The sequence below is a fragment of the Salmo trutta genome, chromosome 29 (assembly GCF_901001165.1).
Source record: "Salmo trutta chromosome 29, fSalTru1.1, whole genome shotgun sequence".
NCBI lineage: Eukaryota > Metazoa > Chordata > Actinopteri > Salmoniformes > Salmonidae > Salmo > Salmo trutta.
In genome coordinates this window covers 311,093-333,641 of record NC_042985.1, presented here as the reverse complement: position 1 = coordinate 333,641, position 22,549 = coordinate 311,093, and the positions used below count along the sequence as shown (strand labels likewise).

General features: G+C 46.2%; 1 protein-coding gene across 3 annotated transcripts in view; it reads left to right on the top strand.

Moving 5' to 3' along the window:
- Positions 1-20,936, top strand: part of LOC115166698 (histone-lysine N-methyltransferase KMT5B) — a 31,807-nt gene extending 10,871 nt beyond the window's left edge. For 2 of the 3 annotated variants that reach the window (XM_029720410.1, XM_029720409.1), the window contains exons 2-10: positions 7,105-7,356; positions 9,642-9,789; positions 13,395-13,560; positions 14,048-14,157; positions 14,352-14,518; positions 14,912-14,931; positions 15,525-15,661; positions 15,905-16,110; positions 16,608-20,936. In XM_029720410.1, coding sequence (XP_029576270.1) covers positions 7,194-7,356; positions 9,642-9,789; positions 13,395-13,560; positions 14,048-14,157; positions 14,352-14,518; positions 14,912-14,931; positions 15,525-15,661; positions 15,905-16,110; positions 16,608-18,370 — 2,880 coding nt within the window. In that variant the 5' untranslated portion in view covers positions 7,105-7,193 and the 3' untranslated portion in view covers positions 18,371-20,936. The other variant, XM_029720411.1, reaches the window with a different exon arrangement.
- Positions 20,937-22,549: the final 1,613 nt, after the last annotated feature.

The window sequence follows — 22,549 nt, the reverse complement described above, 5'->3', positions numbered from 1 at the left end:
ACGCAGTTTTCCTTTTTACTCGCAAAGGTTGCCCACAAGTACTTGTGTATATGTGCCACATGTTCAGCTTCAGAGCGAGTCTTTTGGCATGGCAGGGAATGTCGTCACTCTTCAGAGATCGATTCCTGAAAGGTGGACGTGCTGGTCTTTCAGGCAAAGAACGTGGATGTTTTTTAGCTGCAACCAGCAGCAGTGAATTTAGTTAAGAGGTCCTGTGCAGTTTTTTTTCAGGAATTTGATAGCCTAGGGCTAGGCCAAGCCTATATAGTAGCTTATATACCTCAACATGTGTAATTCCTCTGTGTGCAATTCAATGCTAAACTGTTCTTATTGTTTATTACTATTTGGATTATTTGGGTTTGTTTTTAATAAGACCGGTGAACATGCTAACAATTAGCTATTTTGACTGTCCTATTTTACCTGGCGTCTAAGCTGCTGGTAATTTCGAAGGCCTAAGTCTATTTATATGTTGTTGTTGCTCAATATGTGCAATATTCATGCTGCTGAACAAGTCTTATTGTAGTACTTTGTGTTATTTCTTATTTAATAGTTTTGTTATATTTTGTATCTTGTGTCGTAGGCTACACTGTTTGTCCTGTTTTGGAAGCATGCAGCAACTGCTAGTCATTTCCATTCCAGGAGGCCTAAAGTTTCTCTCACTTAGTTGTTTTCATTAATAAATATTTACTCTCTTATTGCACTCGGACGTTGTGTGTTTCTATTTGAAGAAACGTAATGCTCTTTGTTCGTTTGCCAGCATGCAGAGTTAACGCCTTTGATTCCCACCCTATCTGCAATCTTCTTGTTTATCTAAACATTTGGTAATACCGTAAACCCAAAGATGGTATGAAGGTATTGAGAAAAATGGATACCGCCCTATTCCAGACTTGGTGCATCGTTACCGCTTGCCGTGCGGTAGCAGAGAGAACAGTCTATGACTTGGGTGGCAGGAGTCTGACAATTTTTAGGGCCTTCCTCTGACACCGCCTGGTGTAGAGGTCCTGGATGGCAGGGAGTTCGACCCTAGTGATGTACTGGGGCCGTACGCACTACCCTCTGTAGCATCTTGTGGTCGGATGCCAAGCAGTTGCCATATCAAGCGGTGATGCAGTCTGTCAAAATGCTCTCAATGGTGCAGCTGTAGAACGTTTGGAGGATCTGAGGACCCGTGACAAATCTTTTTGCAGCCTCCTGAGAGGGAAGAGGCGTTGTCGTGCCTTCTTAACGACTGTTGGTGTGTGTGTGTGTGTGTGGACCATGATAATTGATTAGTGACATGGACACAGAGGAACTTTGAACCCGCTCCACTACAGCCCTGTCGATGAGAATGGGGGCGTGTTCGGCCCTCCGTTTCCTGTAGTCCACCATCAGCTCCTTTTGTCTTGTTGACACGCTGAAGGAAAGGTTGTTGTCCTGGCATTCACACTGCTAGGTCACTGACCACCTCCCCTATAGGCGCTCTTATTGTTGTTGGTGATCAGGCCTAACACCGTCGTGTCGTCAGAAAACTTAATGATGGTGTTTTGGAGTCGTCTGGCTACGCAGTCGTGGGTGAACAGGGAGTACAGGAGGGGACTAACGCATCAATGCTGCGTAATTCTGCAGTCAAACTTTTCATTATGTAATCCAAAATGTTTACTGCATATGTGTGCAATAAAAGTTCAACATTCACCTTTTTTGCTACTATTTCTGTCAAGTCTACGTGTACAATTTGATGCATACGTTGGATAGATCCAATGTATGCCCCACACAGAACGCACTGCAACTGCGTCTGCAATGGAAACGCAGCGTTCCAATGGAAATGTATGTACTTCTGGTGTACCAAAACACCGCACCCCTGAGGGGGCCCCCAGTGTCAGCGTGGCGGATGTGTTGTTGCCTACCCTCACTACCTGTGATGAGCTTTGAGGGCATCATGGTGTTGAACTCTGACCTGTAGTTTATGAACAGTGTTCTCACATAGGTGTTCCTCTTATCCAGGTGAGAGAGAAGGCAGTTTGGAGTGCAGTAGAGGTTGGGTCGGTCCAGGGTGTCTGGGATGATGATGTGAGATGTGAGTGCTGCTGCATGTTAGGGATCCATATGCATTGGGTGTGTAACCTGATTCGGACATCCACCCACCGTGCTCAGAATGACACGAAATCGCTTTTACATTATGGTATTTCATTTTAACAGAACATGGCGTGTCCTTACCGTACACTTTGAAGCCGAGTAATGAACAGAAAAATCACTAGCCAGTGCATGAGTTTCAAGTTTGGGGAAGGTAACTTTCACCATAACAAAAAAAATGCACCTTTTACAATAAAGCATTCCATGCGTTTGCAGACCTATGTAATATAGCCTACTCATCCTGATGTGATGAGTAGATTTGTGTAGTCGTAATTTAGACTAATAATAGAACTCGATCACTGTTCACAATGCGTGGCTGAGCACGTATAGCGCAGAGGCCTGGCCTACTACAATTTTATGACTGGAGACATTTGCAGAATATTGTTTTTAATACTCTAAATTACAGGGTAGCCTACATCGCAGACACTGACAAACGGATCAATAAACACGCCGTTGTCCATATAATATCCCTATGAGGAAGGGGAGACAAATAGAATATGACGTACGTCTAAACTGGAGGAGGAAATTGATGTATAAAAAACGTTTAAACGTCACCGACCCAACATGATGAATAGTGAATACTGCTCAGTGCCTCTCACCCGGGGATATGGCCGATGCTCTCCGCTGGTGTTTAGGAGATGGGCTATAGGCCTACTGTTGTTGACAATTATTACAACTAAAACATAGGTTAGTCTTCTCATTTTCTTCTCTTTAAAACAGTAGCCATTTTGTTTTCCACACGTTGAATGTTGAAATATTGCGATATGCCTGGCTGGACCGCCTCTACTTTTCACTGACTGTCGCGACTCAACAATCCTCTATTTGGTGTTTCCTTCCAACTGTAGACAATGTGGTTTAAAATAATTAAGTCTAGGGGAAGCTAATTATACTCTGTGGCCACATCATGCTTTAGTAGCCTATATGAATGATTTGATTTAGTTCTGTATAGACAGGAGTAGGCTAATTAGGCTGTGTGATTTTGGCGTGTCTGTGTCATTCTACCATCCCCCCCCCCCATTGTAGAAAAGTTGCTCTATTCTATTGGTCAGCTTGTCGTGAACCAGACTCTGGGATCTGATAGATCATAAATTCATACCACCAGTAGGCCTAGGCTACATAAAAATAAAACGATTTGATCTGATCCAACAGATCAGAACGTTTTACCTTCAAATGTTGATCAACTATTATTTGTTAACATTATTAGTGCAGTAGGGTATGGGTGAATGGGCATCTGGCTACCAGACAATGAGAGGAAGTTAAAACCACTCGAACCTGAGAGAAAGAGTCTACTGGTTCTATGGTATATGGAAGTCTGTATAAAACAATAGGTTACTGGTTTCTATGGCATATGGAAGTCTGTATAAAACAATAGGTTACTGGTTTCAATGGCATATGGAAGTCTGTATAAAACAATAGGCTACTGGTTTCTATGGTATATGGAAGTCTGTATAAAACAATAGGTTACTGGTTTCTATGGCATATGGAAGTCTGTATAAAACAATAGGTTACTGGTTTCTATGGCATATGGAAGTCTGTATAAAACAATAGGTTACTGGTTTCAATGGCATATGGAAGTCTGTATAAAACAATAGGTTACTGGTTTCTATGGTACATGGAAGTCTTTCTAAAACATAATTGCCTTCTGATATGTTCAGATTTTGGTAAAACATGTTAAACATCCAGTCCCTGTGTCACATTCAGGACAGCCCACATCCCTTGGTTCTTCTCAGGGACTCCTCCGTCTGGCTTCCCCTTATACACTTGCAAGCTGGTCTGGTGTCTTGGTTATCGAAACGGATAATTCTGGAAATAATCAGGGCATTTTCCAGAGACATTGTTGCATGGAAAAGTTCTCTGCCAGTTTCTCCATCCCACATGGATTCTGTGGATTCCCCATTGGATCTGAAAACACCAACAAGGATAAGAACCCCAAAGTATGCATGTAAAGGAGTTTGGTCCAACTCCTTCCATCTCTCTCCAAAAACACACCTTCCCTCCAAATTAGTGCAGTCCAGAATGATTTTCTGGATGGTGTCTGGGATGAACAGTTGAAAAGAAGACTTTATGTCCTACACTACTTGTATGAAATGAGTACCCGCCATCCGCGTCGGCCCTGGTTGCCTCCTTATCCCATTAGCAGTCATGCGGGGCGGCTCGTTCCTTGGGCAAGAACACCAATCCACCATTTTTAGACATCCATATTTCTCCTCCTGCAGGCTGATGACGGGCTGGTCCTGGGGCTGGTCCTGGTCCTGGGGCTGGCTGCTGACGGGCTGGTCCTGGTCCTGGGGTTGGCTCCTGACGGGCTGGTCCTGGGGCTGGTTCTGGGGCTGGCTGATGACGGGCTGGTCCTGGGGCTGGCTGCTGACGGGCTGGTCCTGGGGCTGGCTGCTGACGGGCTGGTCCTGGGGCTGGCTGCTGACGGGCTAGTTCTGGGGCTGGCTGCTGACGGGATGTTCCTGGGGCTGGTCCTGGGGCTGGCTGCTGACGGGATGTTCCTGGGGCTGGCTGCTGACGGGATGTTCCTGGGGCTGGCTGCTGACGGGATGTTCCTGGGGCTGGAGGCTGACGGGATGTTCCTGGGGCTGGAGGCTGACGGGATGTTCCTGGGGCTGGAGGCTGACGGGATGTTCCTGGGGCTGGAGGCTGACGGGATGTTCCTGGGGCTGGCTGCTGACGGGATGTTCCTGGGGCTGGCTGCTGACGGGATGTTCCTGGGGCTGGTCCTGGGGCTGGATGCTGACGGGATGTTCCTGGGGCTGGAGGCTGACGGGATGTTCCTGGGACTGGCTGCTGACGGGATGTTCCTGGGGCTGGCTGCTGACGGGATGTTCCTGGGGCTTCCTGCTGACGGGATGTTCCTGGGGCTGGCTGCTGACGGGATGTTCCTGGGGCTGGCTGCTGACGGGATGTTCCTGGGGCTGGCTGCTGACGGGATGTTCCTGGGGCTGGAGGCTGACGGGATGTTCCTGGGGCTGGAGGCTGACGGGATGTTCCTGGGGCTGGAGGCTGACGGGATGTTCCTGGGGCTGGCCCTGGGGCTGGCTGCTGATGGGATGTTCCTGGGGCTGGAGGCTGACGGGATGTTCCTGGGGCTGGCTGCTGACGGGATGTTCTTGGGGCTGGCCCTGGGGCTGGCTGAGGGTCAAGCTCATCCTCTTCTTACAACTCACTGTTAGATTCTGAATTGACAGAGACATGATCCTCATTCCAAAGTGGAAGACGCTCCTTCCACACTAGCTTCTCTTTCTGCAAAAATAGTTTCTAAGGCCCTCTGAGCAGAGATTATTTTTGCCATACTAATTGATTGTGGTAAGGAGTCACACGTTCAAAGCTATTTATTTGTTGTGTCCCTCCCCCAATTTGCACCTGGCTGGGGTAGAGTGTGGGAAAATACAGAATTTTTTACAATGTAATGTAATGTATCAAAATAATGTACTGCAATAACATTGTGCAGGTTCCCGCAAGACATTGTGTAGTTTCACACACTACAAAGGGTAAAGAGTGGGAGACAGGCAGGGAGACAGACAGACAGGCAAGGAGACAAGGAGACAGACAGGTTCTTGGTGCTGTGTGTAAACAGCAGGCCCAGGGAGGAGGAAGACAGAGTGAAGGCACTCAGCAAACCTTTTTTTCTTCATTTTTACTTGTTTTCACCTACACACACACTTTCCCACACTTTTATTACCCTGCGGTCCAGCTGACCTAACACCTCATATGTAATATAAATGTGTAGGGGGTTCACAGTGTGCGTTCAATGAAAATGAGCCAAGGCCAATGAGTCTCAGGTTGAAAAAATAAATCATTGTATAATTTTTCTTTTAGTAAAGGTTGAAAATGGGTCCCACAGACCCGAACACCACACAAGGGTTAATGAAGCCGGTGACTGATGTGGTAAACTCTTCAATGTTATCGTTTGAATCCCGGAATATATTCCAGTCTGTGTTAGCGAAACAGTCCTGTAGCTTAGCAACCGCGTCATCGGACCACTTCCGTCACTGGTACTTCCTGTTTTGAATTTTTCCTTGTAAGCAGGAATCAGAAGGATATCGTTATGCTCATATTTGGCCAAATGGAGTGCGAGGGAGAGCTTTGTATGTGTTTCTGTGTGTGGAGTAAAGGAGATCAAGTCACCTCTAGTTGCAAAGGTGACATGTTGCAGCGCCATCTCGCCAAATACACAAGTTGCAATTTATAAATGTGGTTGTGCATCAGCAGTTTCTCTCATATCATTCACTGACAGTCACTCAATTAGCCCTTGTCAGCAAAAATATTATATTAGTAAGTTAATCTAGCGGCTAGCGATTTAAACTAGTAGTAATCATGGTTGAATTACCAACCCCATTTTGATTTTCTCTCTCACTCAAATATCATATTAAAAATTGCAAACATTTCTATCAACCCTATGGAAAAATATATTTAGAATTGCAGGAAATGAGCTGTAAAACTGCACATTTTTGTTTCTGCCCTATTGGCAAAATCAATATAATTGAATGAAGTTATAAAATTGCTAAATCTTCTCCCCATGGCAAAATGTGTAGAATGGCAGCAAACTTGCTTTAAAACTGCAACATTTTCTCTATGCCCCATGGCAAAATGTGTAGAATTGCAGGAAATGAATTCTAAAACATTTTTTTTCCCTCTGCTGTCAAGAGGGAGGGAGGCACTTAAGTGCTTTGCTCGCAAGGTGGGGGGGCAACAATTTCTCGTAGGGCCCCCAAAAGGCTAGGGCTGGCTCAGACTGAATATGTGGGTAAGCAGACACTTTGATCGGTAACTTTGATAGGGTGTAGGCCCATCTCTGTTCTAAACAGAGCAAATCCAAACAGAGTTCAGCGATCTCAGTTTGAGCTTTTTCATACAAGTAGTGGCGTCTATGGCTTCGGTCTAGGGTGGAGACCATGTCTTCTCTTCAGTATGACTGGATGATGTAATGAGATGGTGTGCGTGTGTGGTCTCTAACCGGGCCTTCATCCATTTCTCTTCCCACCCCAGGTGACAGCCCCTAGCTTCCGGTCTTCCCCACTCTTGAGTGCTCCCTCAACTCAGAGACTAAATGCAACTGGACCAGGGGGCTTGTGGGTATGAAGTGGCTGGGCCAATCCAAGAGCATGGTGTTGAATGGCAGCAGGTACTCCACCAGTGAACAGCAGCCCGTGAGCCAGAGCCAGACCCGCTCCCAGCAGCAGCTACACCCACAGAGGAGCTCTCTACGACCAGGGACTGGCAGCAGGAGATGTAGTCGCCGTGAGTACTGGGACTAGGAAAGTATTCTATCATATCTGGGTCATATTCATAAGTGCACACCGTATCAAAACATTTTACAATGAAAAACATTTTGCAGCAAAAACAAAGAGTTTCTTATTGGACACGTTCAGGTAATCCTGTCCCATTTTCACTCCGTTGGCTTCAGTTTGTTTCCTAGTGAATGACCCTGGGCCTCGTTCAGTTTGTTTCCTAGTGAATGACCCTGGGTCCCTTTTCAGTTTGTTTCCTAGCGAATGACCCTGGGCCCCTTTTCAGTTTGTTTCCTAGCGAATGACCCTGGGCCTCATTTGGTTTGTTTCCTAGTGAATGACCCTGGGCCTCGTTCCGTTTGTTTCCTAGTGAATGACCCTGGACCTCGTTTGGTTTGTTTCCTAGTGAATGACCCTGGGCCTCGTTCCGTTTGTTTCCTAGTGAATGACCCTGGGCCCCTTTTCAGTTTGTTTCCTAGTGAATGACCCTGGGCCTCGTTCCGTTTGTTTCCTAGTGAATGACCCTGGGCCTCGTTTTGGTTTGTTTCCAAGTGAATGACCCTGGGCCTCGTTCCGTTTGTTTCCTAGTGAATGACCCTGGGCCTCGTTCCGTTTGTTTCCTAGTGAATGACCCTGGGCCTCGTTCCGTTTGTTTCCTAGTGAATGACCCTGGGCCCCTTTTCAGTTTGTTTCCTAGTGAATAATCCTGGGCCTCGTTCCGTTTGTTTCCTAGTGAATGACCCTGGGCCTCGTTCAGTTTGTTTCCTAGTGAATGACCCTGGGCCCCTTTTCAGTTTGTTTCCTAGCGAATGACCCTGGGCCTCGTTCCGTTTGTTTCCTAGCGAATGACCCTGGGCCTCGTTCAGTTTGTTTCCTAGTGAATGACCCTGGGCCTCGTTCCGTTTGTTTCCTAGTGAATGACCCTGGGCCCCTTTTCAGTTTGTTTCCTAGTGAATGACCCTGGGCCTCGTTCCGTTTGTTTCCTAGTGAATGACCCTGGGCCTCGTTTTGGTTTGTTTCCAAGTGAATGACCCTGGGCCTCGTTCCGTTTGTTTCCTAGTGAATGACCCTGGGCCTCGTTCCGTTTGTTTCCTAGTGAATGACCCTGGGCCTCGTTCCGTTTGTTTCCTAGTGAATGACCCTGGGCCCCTTTTCAGTTTGTTTCCTAGTGAATAATCCTGGGCCTCGTTCCGTTTGTTTCCTAGTGAATGACCCTGGGCCTCGTTCAGTTTGTTTCCTAGTGAATGACCCTGGGCCCCTTTTCAGTTTGTTTCCTAGCGAATGACCCTGGGCCTCGTTCCGTTTGTTTCCTAGCGAATGACCCTGGGCCTCGTTCAGTTTGTTTCCTAGTGAATGACCCTGGGCCTCGTTCCGTTTGTTTCCTAGCGAATGACCCTGGGCCTCGTTCAGTTTGTTTCCTAGCGAATGACTCTGGGCCTCGTTCAGTTTGTTTCCTAGTGAATGACCCTGGGCCTCGTTCAGTTTGTTTCCTAGTGAATGACCCTGGGTCTTGTTTGGTTTGTTTCCTAGTGAATGACCCTGGGCCTCGTTCAGTTAGGACAAAACATTTTGAAACAGGTCCGTAGGCCTACTGTGTACTTGATACTGTCCAATAACGGCACAGATTTTAGTTTTTCTGTTGCAAAATGTTTCGCTATGGAATGACCCACTGATCCTAACCTTAACCAATAGTGGGGAAAATGCAACACGATTAGCGTCTTGGGATCAGTTCCCGGGAACACCAAATCACTGTCAAAAGCTCCACTATTCACGGAACCATTTTAACAAAATATCTTGACGGTCAAATTATGTCAATTTTTGCAGTGAATATAACAAATTAAAGGCTTATTATTATTATTATTATTATTAATATTATTAACAATTTGCATTGTGAAAAGTAATGTAACATTGCTTATGATTTTATACTCCCAATTGTTATTAATTTTGGAAGAAAATATTTATTAATCATAATAATAATTTGACCAACGTCCACGGTGGTGCTGCCGTCCGCAATTTAAATTGTATTATTTTTACAAAATGTATTTTATTGTTCTTCTTTTTATTAATTACAGTTGGGAGTATTAATGGTATTATAATCGATATTACATTACGTTTCACAATGCAAATTGTAAATAATAATACGCCTTTCATTTGTTACATTCACTACTAAAATTGACCAATTTGACCGCCAAGACTTTTGAATGGGATTTGGTGTTCCCCGCAATGGAAAAGGTTTGGAACCACTGGTCTAGGGGGTAACTTCACCGTACTCATTTACTCTCATGTTTTTCCCAGGGTTCAGTGCGGCCAGCCTGGAGGCGGAGCGACGCTGTATCCCGTCCTCTGGGATGACCGCCAAGGAGCTGTGTGAGCACGATGACCTCACCACCAGCCTCATCCTCGACCCTTACCTGGGCTTCCAGACACACAAGATGAACACCAGGTCTGTCTGGGGCCTTAACCCTAACCTTAAACCTGACTCTGACCCTTAACCCTCATCCTCAACCAATACCTGGGCTTCCAGACACACAAGATGAACACCAGGTCTGTCTGGGGCCTTAACCCTAACCTTAAACCTGACTCTGACCCTTAACCCTCATCCTCAACCAATACCTGGGCTTCCAGACACACAAGATGAACACCAGGTCTGTCTGGGGCCTTAAACCTGACTCTGACCCCTAACCCTTATCCTCGACCAATATCTGGGCTTCCCCTGCTAGACTCTTGAAGAGTGTGAGATTTTGGCAATTAAACTCATGGATATCATTTTATATGTCTGCGTGCAGTTTGAAGGTTGCTAGCTAGCGTTAACTCAATGACTGGATGTCTATGGAGTTCTAGTCTGCGTGCTAACACTAGTTAGCAACGGCTCCTGAAACAGCCTTCAACTTCCTTGAAACTGCATGCAGAGACATAAAAATGGTCACACTGTCCCTTTAAGATGAGAGTGACAGGTTAGTATCCAGCCACCGCATGCTCCTCCTCGTCTCCCTACAGCGCAGTGGGCCTCGTCTCCCTACAGCGCAGTGGGCCTCGTCTCCCTACAGCGCAGTGGGCCTCGTCTCCCTACAGCGCAGTGGCCCTCGTCTGCCTACAGCGCAGTGGCCCTCGTCTGCCTACAGCGCAGTGGCCCTCGTCTGCCTACAGCGCAGTGGCCCTCGTCTGCCTACAGCGCAGTGGCCCTCGTCTGCCTACAGCGCAGTGGCCCTCGTCTGCCTACAGCGCAGTGGCCCTCGTCTCCCTACAGCGCAGTGGCCCTCGTCTCCCTACAGCGCAGTGGGCCTCGTCTGCCTACAGCGCAGTGGGCCTCGTCTGCCTACAGCGCAGTGGGCCTCGTCTGCCTACAGCGCAGTGGGCCTCGTCTGCCTACAGCGCAGTGGGCCTCGTCTGCCTACAGCGCAGTGGGTCGCATCACAGATTCCAGATAGTGTCAACATCATTACATTTTTCATGTGTTTTTGAAGTAGAATGTCCTTTTTAAAAAGTCCCCAGAAGAGACCTTCTCAGTCATTCTACCCCCCCAAAGAAATCTCTGCATCATTTTTGTGGTGTTGCCAGGCAACCTGTCTATATCCCTACCTCTGGACTTCCAGACACACACAGGAACACCAGGGCCTGTATTTACAAAGCATCTCAAAGTAGTGAGTGCTGGTCTAGGATCAGGTTCCCCCTCTTATTCAATAGGATTTAAAAGGCCAAACTGATCCTAGATCAGCACTCGGGGACACTTTGGAATATAGACGCAGGCCTAGACCTCCTTTTTCCTCCTCTCTCATCACTGAGCCAGGTCTAGACCTCCTCTTTCCTCCGCTCTCATCACTGAGCCAGGTCTAGACCTCCTCTTTCCTCCGCTCTCATCACTGAGCCAGGTTTAGACCTCCTCTTTCCTCCGCTCTCATCACTGAGCCAGGTTTAGACCTCCTCTTTCCTCCGCTCTCATCACTGAGCCAGGTTTAGACCTCCTCTTTCCTCCGCTCTCATCACTGAGCCAGGCCTAGACCTCCTTTTTCCTCCTCTCTCATCACTGAGCCAGGTCTAGACCTCCTCTTTCCTCCGCTCTCAGCACTGAGCCAGGTTTAGACCCTCTCTTTCCCCCTCTCTCATCACTGAGCCAGGTTTAGACCTCCTCTTTCCTCCTCTCTCATCACTGAGCCAGGCCTAGACCTCCTCTTTCCTCCGCTCTCATCACTGAGCCAGGTTTAGACCTCCTCTTTCCTCCGCTCTCATCACTGAGCCAGGTTTAGACCTCCTCTTTCCTCCGCTCTCATCACTGAGCCAGGTCTAGATCTCCTCTTTCCTCCGCTCTCATCACTGAGACAGGTCTAGATCTCCTCTTTCCTCCTCTCTCATCACTGAGCCAGGCCTAGACCTCCTCTTTCCTCCGCTCTCATCACTGAGCCAGGTCTAGACCTCCTCTTTCCTCCGCTCTCATCACTGAGCCAGGTCTAGACCTCCTCTTTTCTCCGCTCTCATCACTGAGCCAGGTCTAGACCTCCTCTTTTCTCCGCTCTCATCACTGAGCCAGGTCTAGACCTCCTCTTTTCTCCGCTCTCATCACTGAGCCAGGTCTAGACCTCCTCTTTCCTTTGCTCTCATCACTGAGCCAGGTCTAGACCTCCTCTTTCCTCCTCTCTCATCACTGAGCCAGGCCTAGACCTCCTCTTTCCTCCTCTCTCATCACTGAGCCAGGTCTAGTCCTGCTCTCTCATCTCTGTCAGAGTGCTACTGTCTGGAAAAGCAGTACAGAAATCTAATCAATTGCAGTTATCAGAGGTGGGAGCAAGTCATTGTTTTACAAGTCACAAGTAAGTCTCAAGTCTTAGCACTCAAGTCCCAAGTCAAGACAGGCAAGTCCGAGTCAAGTCTCAAGTCAAGACCGTCACGTCTCAAGTCCTAAACTTTGAGTTTCGAGTCCTAAACAACTCATGATGTGCTCTTCACCAAATGTAATACCATTTCATATTTTTAACAGTAATAGTTAGTATATTACATTTACGGAAATCATGAATGCTTTTAAAAAATATATGTATTACTTTCCAAATAAACTTTATATTTCCATGGAAATACATGGGTAGCCATAAGAACCCCCCCCCCTCCAATAGCTTTCAACTATCGAGGATCGCTATGGGGCGCAATCGGGCGATGTAGGCTTGTACAAAATCGCCCAACCTTAACACACGTTACAGTAGGCTAACGTATGTCAATGGTTTTAGGAACAGCAGTAACATCAGGCAGGATTTAGGCTACCAACTGCCTGGCCAGTTGTAGCTCAATCTGGGTGCAATGACCACGTTCCTGCACTGACTGACTGTGTGGAGGCTCATTGATTTAACGTTACGTTAGCCTACATGCTACACTGGCAATGTTATGAATGATATAACTGTCGGCTATATTAGCCACGACTTACCATTCTTTGTGCAGCTTCAAATGTCGAACAAAGTTGGAAATTGTTGTGCCTCCGTCTATAATTTTCTTCCTGCATGTTTTGCAAGTTGCAATCCCTTTTTTTGTTGATACAGCGTAGTCTTTATATCCGAAAATAATACTTTGGGGTATCATCTTTCCAAGGGCTCCATCTGAATTCACCCGTCGACGTTCCTCTGCACTGCCACGCACAACTTTTTCTCAGCTGGCACAATTTGATTGGCTGCTGTTTGATTCAAACTGTAATCCGTTAAATGAAGAAGTTGATGCGCTGCATACTTTTTTACAAATATTTGGCCTTGGGGAGGGTATCAAGTCAGTTTGAGGGCTCAAGTCCAAGTTAAGTCACGAGTCATTGATGTCAAAGTCGAGTTGCAAGTCATCATATTTGTGACTCGTGTCTGACTCGAGTCCAAGTCATGTGACTCGAGTCCACACCTCGGGCAGTTACTCACAATGAGCACGTTAGGATGCATCAGGAAATGTTTTGTATGTAATGTTTTGTGTGTGTTGTCTCTTATCCACTTATAGTCTTCCTTCTAGATCTTTTGCTGGATAATATGAATTGTATTTGGAAACCGGAATGTTTTGTTGTTATTGACGACGCCTGTGATGTCGTGACAGGTTTCGACCAATCAAGGGAAGACAGGAGGAGCTGAAGGAGATTATTGAGCGGTTCAAGAAGCATGACAACCTGGAGAAGGCTTTCAGAGCACTCACCTCTGGAGACTGGTCCAGACACCACTTCCTACACAAGTCTAAAGCCCAGGAGAAGCTCTTCAAACAGCACGTGAGATTACAACACCACAGAGTCACAAATGGCAGGTCACATACAGGACTCTGGTGAAAAGTAGGGCACTATATCATTTGGATGCACGCCACAAGTAGCACGGTTGATAGTGAAACACATGTCTCTTATTGATGGGGTGCTGGGCTGATGAACAGTCATAATGAAGGTCTCCCGAGTGGCGCAGCGGTCTAAGGCACGACGGACCCTGGTTCGATTCCAGGCTGTATCACAACCGGCTGTGATTGGGAGTCCTATTGGGCGGCTCACAATTGGCCCAGCGTCGTTCAGGTTATTGGTTTGGCCCGGGTATAGGCCGTCATTGTAAAATAAGAATTAGTTCTTAACTGACTTGACGAGTTAAATAAATAATAAATGAAGTAGAGCCTGCACCAATCAACTGATCTAACAACATACCCTTGATTAGGTTGGTTACGAGTCCATTCTGTTCCTTGTAACTTTTTTGTTGTTGTTTTCCATTTTGTTCCAGGTATTTGTGTATCTCCGGATGTTTGCGACTGACAGTGGGTTTGAGATTCTCCCGTGTAACCGCTACTCCTCTGAGCAGAACGGAGCCAAGATCGTGGCAACAAAGGAATGGTGAGGAACGTTGTTGTTTTTTTCACACTTCCTGCTGTTCTGACATCATCATCTTCATTGAAATGGCCAGACCTTCTCTCAAACCACTAAAATCACTATGCTCTTTAGTCCTTGATTTTCTGTGTCGTATTGATCACGTCCCTTATTTGGATCGACATTTCTTTCTTTCTCTCTTTCTTTCTCTTGTACTTCAGGAAAAGGAACGATAAGATTGAGTACTTGGTGGGCTGCATCGCCGAGCTGTCGGAGAGCGAGGAGAACATGTTGCTGCGTCACGGGGAGAATGACTTCAGTGTCATGTACTCAACACGCAAGAACTGTGCTCAGCTGTGGCTGGGGCCTGCAGCCTTCATCAATCACGGTACGTCAGTCTCCACTGCCAACACAATACAGGTTGTCATTGGAAATACCAACGGGACCTGTATAAATTACTACACCACATTTAAATGTATCAAAATATAACAAGTAAACCAAACTTACATGAAAAATACAGCGAGCACTCCCAAATAAAGTTTACAGATAGATTTATTCTGGGTAGTTACAATGGATGTTTGGGTCTGTCTTCAACATGGAAACAGATAATAGGTGTTTAATATCAGACCCTGGTCAAAAGTAGTGCACTAAATAAGTACTAGGGTGCCATTTGGGGCACGTTCTTTGTCAGTGTTCCAGAAGGCCAATTCAAGTTATGCTGCAGTCTCTCTCTGTGAGGAAACTGGGATCCTAATCTTCTGTGTTTTTTTTCTTTTTTCAGATTGCCGGCCAAATTGCAAGGTGAGTGTGACGAAGCCCAGGGCTCAATACAATAGGCTGCTACCCTTGGTGTGGAATGAGGTTAACACAATACACTTGGTGTATTGATTTAAGATGGCAGAAAAGAGGGTGGTTCACACACAGACAATAAAATATATTATTATTTGTAATGTCATTTTCTTCTTTCGTGGTGACAACAATAGATTGGTAAAACATGCCTTTTAACAAAGTTGTGACTGAAAATGTTTACTTCATTAAAAGTTTTAAATTCTTTTCTTTGCTTTAAATTCTCCTACCCACCTGTGATAAAGGTTACCTCAGGGTCCATATTTATAAAGTACTGATTTAGGATCATGTCCTTCCCCTCCTCCATATAATCCTATTCATAATATTGTATTTTGTCACATGCGCTGAATACAACAGGTGTAGACCTTACAGTGAAATGCTTAATTAAAAGCCCTTAACCAACAATGCAGTTTAAAAAAAAAATAGAATTAAGATAATATTAACAAAATAAACTAAAGTAAAAAAAGAAAAAATGTATGAATCTCTAACAGTTTTAGTTGTGTATCTAGATGGCTGAAGGTGTAAATGAATGTCGTGGTGTGTTCCAGTTTGTGTCGACGGGTCGTGACACGGCCTGTGTCAAGGTGCTGAGGGACATCGAACCAGGAGAGGAGATCTCCTGTTACTACGGCGACGGATTCTTTGGGGAGAACAATGAGTATTGTGAATGCTATACATGTGAACGGTATGTGTGGTCTTGACATCCATTTTCTATTGATTCAATAACAACAAAATCTGTTGGTTTTCCATCTCTCTTTCTTTACATCATTTGATGTAATGCGACGCAATGACACAATTTAATACAAAAACATAAATAGACTTTAATAAGCAGGGTTTATTCATATGGCTGAAGGAATATGAAAACAAGGTATTACCACTTAAGGCATATTTTGTGAACTTTACTGGTCCTTGTTTGTTGTTTTTGCAGACGTCTCACTGGTGCTTTCAAATCCAAAGCCGGGCTGCCGGCGGAGGCTCCGGTGATCAACAGCAAGTACGGGTTACGGGAGACGGACAAGCGTCTGAACCGGCTGAAGAAGATGGAGGCAGGAGAGGGCAGCAGGAACTCCGACAGCCACTCTGTGGGCTCCCACACCGACATAGACTCTCAGGACATACCAAACACACACACATGTAAGAACAGGTTGAAACCAGGGTTGAAATTAGGGCTGAGGTTGGGGTCCGTTCAGGTTGGGGTCCGTTCAGGTTGGGGTCCGTTCAGGTTGGGGTCCGTTCAGGTTGGGGTCCGTTCAGGTTGGGGTCCGTTCAGGTTGGGGTCCGTTCAGGTTGGGGTCGTCAGGTTGGGGTCCGTTCAGGTTGGGGTCCGTTCAGGTTGGGGTCCGTTCAGGTTGGGGTCCGTTCAGGTTGGGGTCCGTTCAGGTTGGGGTCCGTTCAGGTTGGGGTCCGTTCAGTTTGGGGTCCGTTCAGGTTGGGGTCCGTTCAGGTTGGGGTTTTAGGTGGATCCCCTCCCCTGCTTGTATTGTTACAATTCCCTATGCTGCTGAATTGGGATTTTTTATTTTTGTTTATGTGTAAAACGAACCACAATTTTAACAGTTACTTCAAGAATGACGTTTACATTGAATTTAGGAATGATCTGATGTTTAGTTTCCCACTCTTCTCCCCCTCAGCTGGAAGGAAAAGGACTTCCTCCAGTATGAAGTTCAGCAGAACCAGGACTCAAAGCAGACAGGCTCTTTCCAGAGCACTAACCTCTACCTCACCTTCTAAACAAAGTCATAGAAACACTAACAGGGTACCAAAGAGACTCCGATCCAAACCCGCCAAGCCTTCGCTCTCCAAGGTGCGGTTGCGAAGTAGATGCAGCCGGGGCAGAGGTTCGGAGCCCAAGGCGGCAGCGTCACTGGGGGCCCGAGGGGAGGTGCTGGGTACCACCGGGCCTGGTCGCCTGGGTCTCCGCGAGCAGAGGACGTTGTCGCTGTGTAAGGGGGGCGTGTCGGTGAAGAAGGAGAAGGATGCACAGGGACCAGTCCAGACAGCCCTGGGCCAGCGGGGGTGTCTGACCCGCCATGCGGCCAAGGAGAACAACACCCCAGCAGTCTGCGAGGGCAGCCAGAGCCAGCCTTGCACTTACAGGACTCGCAGGTCCACCAGGACCCTGGTAAAGGTCCAGGAGGCTATAGCCGGGTCAGCTGGGGTTAAACTGGAGCCTGGGGGGCTGGAGGGCCACAGCACCATCCCTGGAGGGGTGGAGATTAAAACTGAGCCTGCTGACCTGGAGCAGTACCTGGGCCACGGGCTGGGCTCGGAGCTGGGTGGAGGTCTGGATGCTGGCTACACCAGCAGAGGGGTCTGTACCAGACGCAGCCAGCTCACCCAGCTCCGGGCCGAACGGACGATAAAGCGTGAGGACTTGTCATACGGCGAGCTGTTCACGCCGGTAGCGGTGGCCCCGGTGGCGGCCTCCCAACAACCCCATCACCACCACAGTACTGCCGACACGGCAGACTGCGACAAGATGCTGCTGGGCCTTTCTGTCCCAGAGCGCCACTGGGACTACAATGGGAGCAAGCCCCTCCGGAGGGAGCGGGGGAAGGACAGGAACAGGGACAAGGGGAGGGAGAAAGGCAGTAGGCATAAAGGGAAGGGAGGTTACCGGAGCCACAGGGGGGACAGGGCGCAGAGCAAAGCGAAGAAGAAACAGCGGATCACGCGCTACGATGCCCAGCTGATCCTGGAGAACAGTGGAGGGATCCCCAAACTGACGCTCCGCCGGCGCAGAGACAGCAGCAGCAGCAAGTCCAACGAGCCTAGCGAGCCAATCAGCACGCAGCAACAGGCTAGCAGCACCACGACTACACCGCAGCCTACCGCCCAACCCCCGGTCAACTCCTCTTCATCATCTTCCTCCTCTTCCTCCTCATCAACGTCCAAGATCAGCATCATGTTCAGGAAGGACCAGTCTCAGGACAGGGAGAACGGCAGTTCCTGCAGCTCCTACCACGTGTCCAAGCTGAACGGGTTTGGGCCTCCCGGACTCCACAGCACCAGCAGCTCCACCAAGCTGAAGATCCAGCTGAAGAGGGAGGACGACGGCCGGACCCAGACGCACACCGACAACAGCACCTTCAACAGAGGCGACACGGAGGGGTGCGGTCTGGGTGGTGGGGCCTTCGGCCTGGAAGCCAGGAACGGTGGGAGACACGGGGGGCACAGGATGCACAACGTTGTGGTAGATGAGTCTCCGTCTGATGAGGAGGAGGAAGAGGAGGAGGAGGATGACGACGATGACTACTTTGACGATGAGTTTGAGGACGATTTCATTCCACTCCCGCCGGCGAAACGGTTGCGTCTCATAGTGGGGAAAGACTCAATAGACATCGATATCTCGTCCCGGAGGAGAGAGGACCAGTCTCTGAGGCTAAACGCCTGATAAGCTCTCTGAATGGAGGTCATATCTGCGTCCCAAATGTCAAACTGTTCCCTATGCAGTGCACTACTTTGTATGTGGCAAAAAGTAGTGCACTAGATAGGGAATAGGGTGCCATTTGGGACTCAGTCCATCACTCCACCTTTACATGTACAGAAAACACTTGACTCACTAATCAACTGTCCTGTTGATGATGATTAAAGAAGTACAGTCATTTAAAAAAAACTAAAAAGTTGCAACAAAAAAAACAAAGCGAATCAGAAGGAAGATGTTTGTATAAATAAAAGTGAATGCACTTCTGTCATTATTAATATTCATAATGAACATGAATATTGTAGAAGGTGTACAGTTATTATGGTGACTATCCTCTGTCCTATAGACAGACTTATTGAACTTTTATTTTACATTTTGTCTCACAGTACGCAATTCTAAATTCTGTTGGCAAACCAGACTTTTTTGTTGTTGTTTTTTATTTTTAAATTTTTGTTGTAAAACCCATATTATATGGGGATATGGGTCCAGTAACGTCCTGATAGGGATCAATCAGTTCAGTTGTAGAATAATGACAGGTTTCTATAACCGTTCAACTCATGAATGAACTCAGTCCCACCAACACACTGGAATCATAGTGGACTTCTATCAGCTGCTCATCAGAGTTGAGCTCCATTCCAATTCAGGAACAAACAGGAATTCTGAATTGGAATTGGAATTTCAGTTTGCTTCCTTGTCTGAATTGAAATGGAATTGAGCCCAACCGTGCTCCTCCTGTTCAAACAAAGTGGCTGTCTTTTGTTATTCTCTAAGAGAACGTTGACCCCGGCTGCAATATCCCAATGTGTTAAAGCTCACACAGTACTGTTTACAGCATGATGGGTAATGGGGCATTGACAAGCCAACAAATGGACCAATGTTTTGGTAGTTTTAAGCTTCATTTCTCATTTCTGGAGCCTCTGATGGTTTTGACTAGATCGTATACAGCTACGGACAGAATTGACTTCCTAGCAGGTTAGGAGAATTAGGTTAAGGTTGGGGTTAGCGGAAACGCTAATATTCTACCCCACTCCAACGTGCAACTTTTTTATTTACCGTTGCTGTATACCAGGGGTGTCAAACTCATTCCATGGATGGCCTAGTGTCTGCTGTTTTTTTCTGTTGTTCCTTTCAGTTAAGCCCTAGACAACCAGGTGAGGGGAGTTCCTTACTAATTGGTGACCTTGATTCATCAATCGAGTACAAGGGAGGAGCGAAAACGTGCAGACACTCAGCCCTCCGTAGAACACATGCTGCATACCGTCTAGCCACAAGTGGGTAGTTTAACGTTTTAAACACTAATCAGTGAAATACATGGCGTGTACGGATGTCTGTATGCTGTTTTTAAACACGCCATCAGGAAGTAACACAAAGAAGAGAAGAAGTCATGTACAGAAAGACTGAATCATGTTCTGGAAACGAGTTAAAACTCACTAGAGTATTAGTTGTTGTTTTTCTTAGATCCAGTCATACTTAGTGAACACATGACAACTTTATAGAATATTATCCCAACTAAATAGTCAGTCATTTTCAAAACAGTATTAGGTGCCTTACAAACAACTCTTGGGGTATCTGTTTAAGGCCTAGTTTTAGAAGATAAAAAATTAACAGAAGGTGAAGAACCGTAGGTAGTCCCTCGGTAACTGTAACTACGGGATCCCTCGGTAACTGTAACTACGGGATCCCTCGGTAACTGTAACTACGGGATCCCTCGGTAACTGTAACTACGGGAACACTTTCTTGCCCCGCCCCCCCAGTCTTTCTGTATAGTCTTTTTATTGGAGTTATTTTAGGGCTGGTTTCCCAGACATATTCAGACTAGCCTCGAACTACCAAGCTTTTTCAATAGAGATTCTCCCATTGATCATGCTTTTTAGTCTTTAATCCTTGTCTGGGAAACTAGTCTTTTAGTGTGGAAGTACTGAACTGCCAAATTTAATCAAGGGATCAACTGAGATGATGTTAACCCCACTTTCTGTTGTCCTGTACTGTTCATATCACCAGCAAGCAGCTAATCACAGTTATAAGCAAGTGTTGTGTTCATTTAGGCACAAAAAGGGGAGGGGGGGGGCTTCCTGGACTTGTCCAATAAGAAATTGTCCCTTTTTTAAATTATATATTTTTTTTTCTGTTGCAAAACATTTTCTGTTGTGTGCCCTAATGAACACAACCCTGGCTCTACGTGTACCTCCCCCTGTATGGACGTCAGACACTCTCCATTCTGTACTGTCCAAGGTGTACTGTCTGTGTGGTCTTTGTTCAATAGCCAGCTGTTGACATTTCTGATTTGATGAAATTAAAAGAAGAAGAAGAAATGTGAATAGTTTGCAGACATTTGAGTGTTGCGTGGGTTAGTGGGTTAGTGGGTGAGTGGGTTAGCGGGGAAAAACACTTCAAACAGAACTTTAAACCAGAGCAGTGCTTTTATGTCCAGTATGTAAAAATCACGTGAACACACCCTGTACTTTATTTAACAGTTTGGAATACTTGAAAACATAAAAAGTTTCTTTGTGAGAATAAACTATTTTTCTGTGGTTAATGTCTTGCTTCTAACATTGTTAGAATAAGGAATTATTCAGCATTTTATTATTATTATAATTTTTTTTAAATCTGAAATGTTTCCAATACTTTAAGCCTACTGAGCGTGGAGCCTGGGTCTCGTTTTCACTAGGAACCAAACGGCAGGGATCTACCGGAATTTGTCCAATAAGAAACGTGTTTTCAGTTGCAAAAATGTTTTCCCCCTATGGTGTACACTAATGAATACTACCCCAAGTGAATGCACTTCCCAGAACAATCAATGAATATGATCAAACTACCAGGGAGAATGAAAACAATAATAAGTAGGACTGTAGAAGTGGCCCGTCTAAGTTGCACGGTGTACCCTATCATACATAATAGGGGTCTTTTTGCAAGGGCGTTTTTTTAAAAGTCTTGGACTAATGTACTTCTCACAAGGTTCTGTTGCCTGGATACAGCGGTTAAGCAGGGAAGTTGTTTTATATGTAGTGAGTCGGGATGTTTATCTGGTTTGACCTATTCCATTGCAACAGCCCATTTCACAGCCACTGGCAGGTTTTACATGACTAATGTATCAACTAAAATCAGGCAGAACATGGACTACCACCTCCTGGAACTGACCATGTCTTAGCTGGAACTCAAAACGGGCCCTAAATGAGTATTTCACAGCCCCTGCCTAAAAATAAAAAGAACGTTTAAAAAACATTTGTACTTTTCTTTGCACTAACACTGGGACGTGTGTTTCCTTACTAGCACATTTACGTCATTTAGCAGACGCTCTTATCCAGAGCAACTTACAAATTGGTGCATTCACCTTATGATATCCAGTGGAACAACCATTTTACAATAGTGCATCTATATCTTTTTTTGGAGGGGGGTAGGGGGGGGTTAGAAGGATTACTATATCCTATCCCAGGTATTCCTTAAAGAGGTGGGGTTTCAGGTGTCTCCGGAAGGTGGTGAGCACAAATGTAGCTGTTCGCTGCTTTTATTGAGGAAAAGTGTTTCACTTGCAATGACTGTGATATGTGGTAGCCTAGCCTAGCTTAATACACTGACTGTGATATGTGGTAGCCTAGCCTAGCTTCATTTAATACACTGACTGTGATATGTGGTAGCCTAGCCTAGCTTAGTTCAATACACTGACTGTGATATGTGGTAGCCTAGCCTAGCTTAGTTTAATACACTGACTGTGATATGTGGTAGCCTAGCCTAGCTTCATTTAATACACTGACTGTGATATGTGGTAGCCTAGCCTAGCTTCATTTAATACACTGACTGTGATATGTGGTAGCCTAGCCTAGCTTCATTTAATACACTGACTGTGATATGTGGTAGCCTAGCCTAGCTTAGTTTAATACACTGACTGTGATATGTGGTAGCCTAGCCTAGCTTAGTTTAATACACTGACTGTGATATGTGGTAGCCTAGCCTAGCTTTGTTCAATACACTGACTGTGATATGTGGTAGCCTAGCCTAGCTTAGTTTAATACACTGACTGTGATATGTGGTAGCCTAGCTTAGTTTAATTCACTGACTGTGATATGTGGTAGCCTAGCCTAGCTTCATTTAATACACTGACTGTGATATGTGGTAGCCAAGCCTAGCTTAGTTTAATACACTGACTGTGAT